This window comes from Zea mays, chromosome 9, assembly GCF_902167145.1.
Source record: "Zea mays cultivar B73 chromosome 9, Zm-B73-REFERENCE-NAM-5.0, whole genome shotgun sequence".
NCBI lineage: Eukaryota > Viridiplantae > Streptophyta > Magnoliopsida > Poales > Poaceae > Zea > Zea mays.
Window position 1 is genome coordinate 107,865,305 of NC_050104.1, and position 10,158 is coordinate 107,875,462.

A 10,158-nucleotide genomic window follows, 5' to 3' on the forward strand; every position below is an offset into this window, starting at 1 on the left:
AGATAAGCACACGCAGAAAAAAAACTTTCGTGGGAAAAAAAATCTTTCGCCTAAGTTAATCTAATCACAAATCGTTAGTCTATACTCTCGTACCATCTAGGACACACTAGACCGTTGGGCGGTGCCCAAATATCAAACCTGTTGCTCAACGGACGGCAGAGTATGCCAGCCTACTGTGCAGAGCCGACGAGGCAAAGGGCGATCAATGTGTATTATCTATATTGTTACCATCACGTCTTGTGTGAAACTCTGTAAAAACAATACTAGAATCAATGTGTATCATCTATATTGTTATTTTGTAGAGATTGACATTTTATATTGTTGAGATGCAACACAATATGGATCTTAATCTCGGCAATATTGTCGTGGATCATTTGCACTTGCAGAATGATGGTGTAAAAAATAAATTTTCTTAATCACGATGAAGCGTTAAAAAAAGCTTATCCAATCTGTTAACTATAATGCATGCATCTATACACACTAGGCGGCAGGAGCCATGGCAGCTAAAGGTAAAAATCCAAGCAATTATTAGTCTAACTCAACCCCATCAACTACCTATTTGGCTGCACTCTACAATATCGTCGATTTACTGCACAGGACTAGGCCGCCAGAGTCGATCCTTTGTTTCTGCATCCACGTCTCCAAGAGGAGATCCTCACTCTGCCTTAAATGCAAATAGTCGTCGATGTGAAACGACAAGGTTCGAGCATAGTCAGACAAGCTGCTTCGGCAAATCCCAACCTCACCAAATCTGGTCAGTAAACTATTTTTAGAGGCAACTGATGAAGTGGCATGGTCTCCAGGGCTCCAACTCCCACGGCTGCTCGCAGTCTGATTGCTAGTGCTGCCTCTGGTACTTTCTCCCTGAGTTCAACATGCAATTAGAGAAAAGGTAACATGTTGAAGTCATTAACAACAACAAAAAAATCACCTCATCATTTGACTCAGCATCCCTACCCTACAAATATTACCTCTATCTGCAAACGAATGCAATTCTAGGTGTATTCTTGGTTAACTTGTCTAAAGCTTGACCAAATATATAAGAAAAATATTAATGTTTATAACATAAATAAGTATAGTATGGAAACATATCTCATGGAAAAATCTAGTGACACTCACTTCGTCCCAAATTATAAGTCATTTCAACTTTTTAAAGAGCCAGAGCATCTCAAGTTTAACCAAAGTTATATAATAAAATTATAATATTCATGGTACCAATTAAGTATTGTTAGATTCTTTATTAATTGTATTATCATAGTAATACCAGCTTTATTTCATAAGGTTGTTAACTCTCTCTATAATTTTGGTCAAACTTGAGATGCTTAGGCTCTCCAAAAAGGTTAGAATGACTTATAATTTGGAACAAAGGTATACTTATTTGATATTATAGATATTATAATTTTTATCTATAGTTAGTCAAACTCAAGATACTTTACCTTGGCATTGTACTAGAATTATATTCTTTGGACAGAAGGAGTAACATTCAATATTTTACATTTTAAGACAAGAATTGATACTATTTCTGCAGATAAACAGATGTCATCGTTACCTGGGCCTTGGTTTTGCACGGGGAGGTCTGAAAGTCATTGGTAGTTTCCCATTGCAGCCAGGGAAGGACAACGCCATCTGCCTCTGCAGGTAAAGCAACTTCTGGGAGCTTAACTGGAGTTTCTGTCATAGCATGAAGTAACAACAGGTCTTTCCTGGTTGAACTTGAGTCACTTTTCTCTCCATCAAAAGAAGAAAAGTCAGTGTCTTCAACATTCGACAGGAAATCTTCAAAGTATTGTTCAGCCTCTTCAGTAAGTCGTTTTGACATCCTTGATCTATCATTGCTCCTCTGCAATAAATTCATGTCAAATTCTAATTCATAGATGCACATAATTAACTGGAAAGTGGAAGCGATGGAACGGCAACTAAATAAACTTACTCTTCTGTAGTGTGGCTGTCTTTGTAAGTTTGCAGTCTTTTTAGGAGTAGGTAGCAATTCTCTAACTATTTTTGTGAGCTCATGACCATGGTGTTCTTCTGCTGCCAATTGAGCTAACAGTTCCTGCTTCCGCTTCTCTGACTAAGATACACAGAAAAGTAAATGTGAGTATTGAATAAAGACTTAGAAACAAAACAATCAAAGATGTTTTTTACAATAAGTATAGCTTCTCTTCCCAAAAAAAGATACCTCTTCCAATTTACTAGTGTAGCTCCTTCGGAGCTGAGTAATAACTTGGGTTGGTTGTGCATCACTGTTTATTGCCTTTTCTGAAGGTTCAGATTTTGTCATGGCCTAGAAATGCACAGATAAAGAGATACATGAGCTTGGATAAAACAATGTGATTCTAGAAAGAAGTATGCATAGCAAGAAAAGGCCCAAATATTGATCGTTTCCCCCCTAACAGGCAAACAATGGCCTGACAATGAAGTCTCAATGGAAGACATGTCAATCCAATAAAACACATTTTTAAATCTAGCTACAACTGTTTTAGTCAGAAAATCTTCCAATCAAACAGATGTTTCTGCTGCCAGTATGCCATCAAGTTACTATAGTTCTACTCAGCCTGACTGTTACTTATCCAGAAACGAATGTTAGTCCTCATTGAACAGAAGTATCCTGCACATCCTTCAATGATGATGTGAAGTTATAGGCTTAGGATCCAAAAGCATGGAGACCATTAAGTATTGTTCGCAAGCATACAATGCAGAAGCATATATCAGTGCTAACTTTGACAAATTCAGCATAAAACAAGAATCACAAGTGATGTACAAACTCTTCTGGGGTGTATATCCTCTACAACAGAACCGGATCATTAGCTTATATTCGCATTACATCATACAATACATTTCCATCTGTAAAAGATACCTCTTCAAGCTGATTCCTTATTTCCTCAACAGCTTGCCTAACTTCTTTTCGCATTACATCGTACAATACATTTCCAGCCCCATCATCAATTCCGTGCTCCTATCAGATTGCAATATAAGTGGCAATTACCAGTAAACTCTAGTAGCTGTTTGCAAATTCTAGTTTCAAATTTAAATACTAAATGAAGATTGTGAAATCACCTTGTCAAGACCATAAACTGCACAGACAGCCTTCTGATTTCTGCTATGGAAAGAGAGTGAACTCCTAGACTCATCATCAGTAATTGAAGAATGGCTCTGCATAATTAAAGGTAAAAATACAAACTAAGAAATTTCATTCATAAAACACAATGATTAGGTGAATCTACAACAGTCCATCGCACAGCCAAGATTTAGTATGCACCAAACAAAAGATAGCACAGACCTAATTCTATTATGCATCTATGAATGGAACATTAAAGTTAATTGTACAAGCTGGTGCGATGATACTATAGCACAACTTTTTTTATAAGGATGATGCTATTTGATATGTTATCCAATTTCAGTCCAAGGAATATAAAGAAGACAAAGGTACTCACGGAGCTGCTGTCTCTAGAATGAAAGAAATCCTTTTGACTTGTAGACCTCTTCAAAGCTTGATTTGCTTTAGATGGCTTATGGAATGAACTCTGCAGGCTATTGCCACTGCTACTTTTGGTATGCATCCCCCTAGAAACATACTGGTGAGGAACTTCCATATCATTCTGCACCCAAAAAGAATAAACCAGGGATTAAATAAAAAAATGTAACTGCAACAGATATGTACAATTTACATCAAACACAGAAATTGGACAAGTTTAGAATATAAGCATTATCTGGCATTCGAAAGGAACAAACATAAAATACTTGAACAGGAATGATATAGTGGAAGCACAGCAAAGTATTAATAAACTTGGATTGAGTAACCTAACTTATTGAAAAAGAAAACTATAACGTGAGCAGGCTGAAGCAAATCTGAAAAGCAGACTGGCAAGTATAACTGCATCACAATCACACAGTTTTGCCTTTTGGCTTTTGAACTTGTGAAATTATTTTCGTACTATATTGCCAGACAGCATCAGCATATTGAAGCTAGCAACAAACAGAGGGTACAAGGGGATATAGGCATAAACAAAAACAACTGAAGAAACAATAGATGATGCAAACACAGTATTGCGCATATGTTACATTACTGGATACTATACTGGTATGATGGTATTAAGTTTGAAACACACTATAAGCAAAGTATAGAACTAAACCAAACTACATTCGTGACCACACCACTCGTCATATGACCATACCTTGAAGAAACAAACAGTAAAACATATCGGACCTCTAGTCGTACATAAGAGAAGAATCAAGAATGTGTGGATAAACACCGTTCTCCCTTCACAATTTTGTCGCAAAATGGAAACAAAAACTTCGCAGATTAATGGGACCACCCAAGCGCCCACAAAACAGGATTCTATAATTAACAAGCAACTTTAATAGTTTAATCCAAAATTCAGCCCATCTCTAAACTAAATGCACAGAAGAAAAACTAGAGTGCTGGACCGGCCACACTCACATCCGAATCGCACCACCGTTGTCGATCCATGGCAGCGCGCCGGTCGACCGACGCATAACGCTGCCTCCTGGCTGCAGGGCCGCCATCCACCGCATTGGCCGCTACGCCTCGCCGCTCGGCTGGCGGCCGCGACACGGAGCGCCCGCGCTGCCGCGAAGACTCCGTCTGCCTAGCGTACCGCGCGGTGGAGCTCCGCCGACCGCCAGCGCCACCGCCCCCACGCTCTGCGGCCGCTGGAAGCCTTGACCGGCCGCGCGCAGCAGTCTCCTCGTCGTCGTCGTCCTCGGACTCGGCCCTGGCCCGGAAGAACTCGTCGGCGAGGTCGTCGAGGCTGACCTGCGGCGGGAAGACGCCGCCGCTTCCCCCGCCCCGCACCTTGTTGACGAACCTCGACGACGGCGTCGCCGTGTCCTCGGTGGAGGGCGACGGCGGCGGGAACCGGCTCAGGCTCTTCGACCGGCGGACGCTGCCTCCGCCGCGGCCCGCGGCCTGGCGCTCGCGAGTGGCGGAGCCCGCGTCCTCTACGGGCGCGAGAGCGTCGCCCCGCCTCGTCCCCGACCGGAACGCCGTAGCAGCAGCCATCGCCGCCAGTGGCCGGAGCTAGGGTTCGGAGCTGCTAGGTGTTGGCCGCCGCCTCGCTCCCCTCCTTGTGACTTGTGAGCAGAGAGACGAGTATTATCAGATAATAATAGAGACGGAATTGGCAATAGCAGTAGCTTCGAGTGCACCGAGCAGAATTGAGACGCTTTTTGTTTCCAACTTTCCATATATGCTGCAGTCTGTCAAACCCGATGAAACATGTGCACCGTGGAGGCGTGGACAATACCTGGACCCATATTTCATTGGTGCTGGCTGCTGGGCGGTGGGAGTAATGAATGCCTGGGTTTGCAGGTGCTGGTGAGTGAATTTGAATTTCAAACTTGCGGCCGTGTTTCAAGGGGAATTTACGAGGCTCTACAACAGCAGGCAGGCAGTTGGCACACGGGATCCTGGTAGTTGGTTGGGTGTCGTTGCACCGTGGCAGCGTGACGGACCACTGCCTGCAGCCTGCGTTGTTCTCTCCTCTCGCGGTCTCGCCGCTCGGCTCGACCGTGACCACCGAACACGGGACAAGTGAGACAAACAAACCAAAGCGGGCGGGCGTGCATCGTGCGCTCCGCCGGCGCCGCTTGAACAGCTGCGGACTGCGGTGCTTCGACGCGGCCCAGGACGGGGAGGAGGGCTGGTCTATTAGGCTAATTTGGTTCGATGTATTTGGATTTTTAAAATTTCAGGTTCTGAAAAATAAGAACCAAAATTTTTTAAAATAGTTTTAAGAACTGAACCTGAATATACCCATAATTTCGGTTCGTTCTATTCGGTCCCCCGAATGGACCCGAATAGTAGAGAGACTAGTATATTTTGTTAAAATATATACAATAAATAATTAATTGAAAGTACTATTATTAGAACAAGTGTCTATAAAAAATAGCATACAGAGATATATATTATCGTTAAGATGATATCATAATTTTTAGTTAATAAGTTCATAAATCATATAATAATATCATCACATATTAAGAGTTTTTTTTAAGTTCGAGTTATTGGGTCTATTCAGGTTTTAAAGGTTAGGAACCGAACTCGAACTTATACCCCAAAATATAGCACATATATGAACCGAACCTGAACCCGAAAACCCGGTTCGGGTTTAGGTTCAGGTTCAGATTTCGGTTTTAAAATACCCACCCGTAATTGAGAGCCTATGGGTTTTGGTTTCCGCGACACGGATGGGCAAGCTGGCAGGAGTATGCCGGAAAAAAACGAGCGGGAAATTTTGAAACTTCTCTGGTGTAGTGCAGTGCTCTGCGCAAGGATTGGATCGTTTGTAACTGAGAACATGTTTTAAGGGCTAAAACGGGTATAGCGTCGGGTATCGGATATAATAATCCATTTTTCGGATGCCGATTTAGATATTTTTATACTCAAGACAAATATAGTTACTACTTGGATAGCGCACCTTCATATTCAGATTGAATATCTGGTATCCGTTTTTTCTTTTTCTATGTAATATTGTTATTAATTCATAATTTTTGCATATGAACTCGGATGAATGTAAAGTTTATAAGAAAATTATAGGGCTCAAAAAGATCTACAACTTTATAGCACATCATATTTTTGTTTGAACACATCTGCATGTTGAAATTATTGAAACAGTGTCAAAATTATTGAAATAGTGTCTAAATTTATACCAGACTATTGTAATTTGCTTATTTTTTTAGAAAAAATAAGGTATTGGCGCCTCTAATAACTTGCTCAGTATATTATATTTATATGTTTTTATATATATGCATGATAATTATGATGGTAACATATGTAAACTATCTTGTGATGTATTAGACTATTGTGTGATTCAAACCTTATTATTATATTCGAACTATTGTGTTGGATTATCTTGTGTTGGATTAGACTATCTTATGTCATTTTAAAATTATCTTCTATTGTATTAGACTATTATGTGGTTCGAATCTTGTTATCAAATTTGAAATATTGTGTTGGAGTATTATATGATCAAAATTTATTGTTATATTGTTATGTTGATCTATATTTTATGCAACGCTCGTGTATAATTGTTTTTCACAAACTAAATTAGAGTAAATGATAAGTGATTCATGCATTATCCGACAAGTATTCGATATTCGATCAAACAATATATGTATTTGTCACTTATCTGCTCGAATAAATATATGGTCTCTGTATTTGTATTCGTATTGTTTTTAACTATTCGTATCCGAATCCGATTAAAATATAATAGGATAGAATATGTCGGGGACTGTAATTAGGGGTACCCCCAATGCTCCTTAATCCGGCTGGAAAACATCTTCAGAACAAACCATAAGCGACTAATAAAGTGCAGGCCTCGTCTACCAAGGTGTAAGTGCAATCAACCCTAATTGAGGGTTTTGGTGATTAATGACAAAACAAACTAAGATTCTAACAAGTTTGCTCCTAGTGTGTACACAGTATTTTTACAGACAGGAGAAGCACAGATCCTACGAGCATAAAAGTATAAAGCACAGCGGATTTAAATTTCCACATCAAATGGCGTGCTCCAAGTGCTATGAAACGTCGGCGGTACTAAGTTTAAAATTCTTGAATCATAGGAATCGCCGTACAATTAAGAGGGATCCGCGACGGTTAAGTAAGTTGTGAAACGAGCCAAGTTCAATTCTTTTGAAAACTCCTTTGAGATCATCTTTTCCAGATCATGAATGCTCTTGAGAAAAACAAATTTCACTTCCCACAAAGTCTCCACCTAAGTTCTCTTCAAAATTCTCAAAGTTTGGTTTCAGCCCCCAAAACCGGTTCAACCGGTCCAGAAACCGGTTCAACCGGTTTTGGTACTGTTCATCCTGCCACCTCTGCTCTGACCTGTCTGACAGTCAGAGCTGTCAGAAAAGTCGCAGCAGATATTTTTCTGAAACCGGTTGAGCCGAAATTTGACCCTACTCAGCCGGTTTTGAAACCGGTCCAGTGTCCGGCTGAGTAGACCAGTGGACCGGGATCCCCCTGGTAGAAACCGGTTCAACCGGTTTGAAAACCGGTTCAACCGGTTTTTTGCCCTTTTCCTCCCAACGGCTGCCAGCTTTTGGGGGATCCTTTATATACCCCCTCACACTCTCTCTCTCATCAACTTCTGTCTCTCCCATGAATCTTTGGCTGACCAACCCTCAAACAAGAGCATTCACTTCACCTCTCACACCCGCAATCGCATCTCCTTCAATCATTTGAAGGACCCTTGGTGTGAGGTGAACTCGATCGAACTCGCTGTCAATTTCATCTCGATTCTCCCATTCTCTTGTTCTTGAGCTCGTTGCAAACTTAACCGTGTGCGGATTTGTTACTCTTGGAACCTCGTGTTCCTTGACGGTTAGAGGTTGCTTGGGAGTCTCCAAATTTGTGGACAACCCCAAGAAGTTTGTATCACCCGCTCCTTGAGCAGATTTGAGAAGAGATTGCCTTGACCTTTGTGGTCGGCTTGTGGAGGATTAGGGTTGGAAAAGACCCGGCCCTTTGTGGGTTCCTCAACGAGGAGTAGGACACCTTTGTGGTGGTTGCCGAACCTCGGGTTATATCGCGTGTTCTTGTGTGTTCTTGTTAAGCTTTTCATATTCGGTGGTTGGTTCATATTATTCATTCAAGTAGTTCTTGTGTAGGGCAAATCTTTAGCTATTTTCTTTACTACTTCGAATTTGTTCAATAGATTATTAAATTCAAGTTGAGTGGGTTCAAACTTGTTCAGTTGTGATTAAAATCGACTGAACCGGTTTGCACCTGTGCAACTTTAATTTAACCTATTTCGGAGTTTTTAGTGAAAATTTTCAGGTATAGCCTATTCACCCCCCCTCTAGGCTACTTTCAATTGGTATCAAAGCTTCGTGCCTCGTTTTACGCTTAACCGCGTGAGGAAACGATCATGTCTACACAACGGGACCATGTGGATCCTCTTCTCGAGGAAATCCCCGTCACATCTACCGGTGAGGAAGTGGACCCCAAGGTCCTCGACCTCGCCATGAAGATTGCCGAGAAAATGTTCCTCAAAATGAAAGAGGAAGATGCTAGGAAAAAGGCCGAAGAAGAGGAAACAAGAAGAAAGGCCGAAGAAGGTAAAGGTAAGGGAACATTTGATTATAATGACGATCTAGTGGATCTTTTGGTGTCTAAGGTATTGAGCAAGGTAAGTCTCAACACCGAAGGATCATCTACCAAAAGCAAAGGTAATGACTTTAGCAAAGTTCAATTCGATTACTCTAGAAATTATATTCCCAACTTCTCTTCCGCCCCACTTGGAAAGTTACCAACTCTTAGTGAGTTGAACTATGATGAGTGGGCCGACAAGATGAAGTCGCATTTAATCGGTGTGCATCCTAGTCTTTGGGAGATTGTTAATGTAGGTATGTATAAGCCCGCCCAAGGAGAAGAGATGACTCCGGAAATGATGCAAGAGGTTCATCGAAATGCTCAAGCAGTGAGCATAATCAAAGGTAGTCTTTGTCCGGAAGAATACCGGAAAGTTCAAGGAAGAGAAGATGCTCGTGACATTTGGAACATTCTTAGAATGTCACATGAAGGAGATCCCAAAGCTAAAAGACATAGAGTTGAAGCTTTGGAAAGTGAGCTTGCAAGGTATGATTGGACAAAGGGTGAGTCGCTCCAATCACTCTTTGATCGATTGATGGTATTGGTCAACAAAATAAGAGTACTTGGGAGTGAAGATTGGAGTGACTCCAAGGTCACAAGATTGTTCATGAGAGCTTATAAAGAGAAAGATAAAAGTCTTGCAAGGATGATAAGGGATCGTGATGATTATGAGGACATGACGCCTCATCAACTATTTGCAAAAATTCAACAACACGAGTCCGAGGAAGCCCCCATCAAGACAAGAGACTCTCATGCCTTGATCACAAATGAACAAGACAATCTCAAGAAGAGCAAAGACCACAAAGCAAAGAAAGTGGTCGAGACCTCAAGTGATGAAGATAGCTCAAGTGATGAAGACACAGCTATGTTCATCAAAACTTTCAAGAAATTTGTAAGGAAGAATGACAAGTTCCAAAGGAAAGGAAAGAAGAGGGCATGCTATGAATGTGGCCAAACCGGTCATTTCATAGCGGATTGTCCTAACAAGAAGGAACAAGAAGCCAAGAAGGAATACAAGAAGGATAAGTTTAAAAAGGGAG

General features: G+C 41.2%; 1 protein-coding gene across 2 annotated transcripts; it reads right to left on the reverse strand.

The window, feature by feature from the left end:
- Window positions 1-388: 388 nt before the first annotated feature.
- On the reverse strand, window positions 389-5,408 carry LOC103638813 (uncharacterized). Of its 2 annotated transcripts, none has more exons than XR_004852716.1 (8): window positions 4,442-5,408; window positions 3,435-3,599; window positions 3,058-3,153; window positions 2,858-2,956; window positions 2,180-2,284; window positions 1,931-2,067; window positions 1,550-1,840; window positions 389-864 (listed from the first exon to the last, which is right to left on the reverse strand). XR_004852716.1 is itself a non-coding variant. In XM_008661626.3 (8 exons), exons 1-8 carry the CDS (start codon window positions 5,021-5,023, stop codon window positions 571-573), a joined length of 1,773 nt encoding a protein of 590 aa, XP_008659848.1. In that variant the 5' UTR covers window positions 5,024-5,408; the 3' UTR covers window positions 389-570. The 2 variants fall into 2 exon arrangements, 1 of the variants encoding a protein (XP_008659848.1); XM_008661626.3 differs by having other exon boundaries at window positions 1,931-2,071.
- Window positions 5,409-10,158: the final 4,750 nt, after the last annotated feature.

Excerpts from the sequence above, each read along its gene's own strand:
- LOC103638813 (XM_008661626.3), bottom strand. The coding sequence starts at position 5,023 with ATGGCTGCTGCTACGGCGTTCCGGTCGGGGACGAGGCGGGGCGACGCT. Across the intron at positions 3,154-3,434 it reads ATTCTAGAGACAGCAGCTCC|AGCCATTCTTCAATTACTGA; the intron begins GTGAGTACCTTT and ends TTAATTATGCAG. Across the intron at positions 2,072-2,179 it reads ACACTAGTAAATTGGAAGAG|TCAGAGAAGCGGAAGCAGGA; the intron begins GTATCTTTTTTT and ends TGTGTATCTTAG.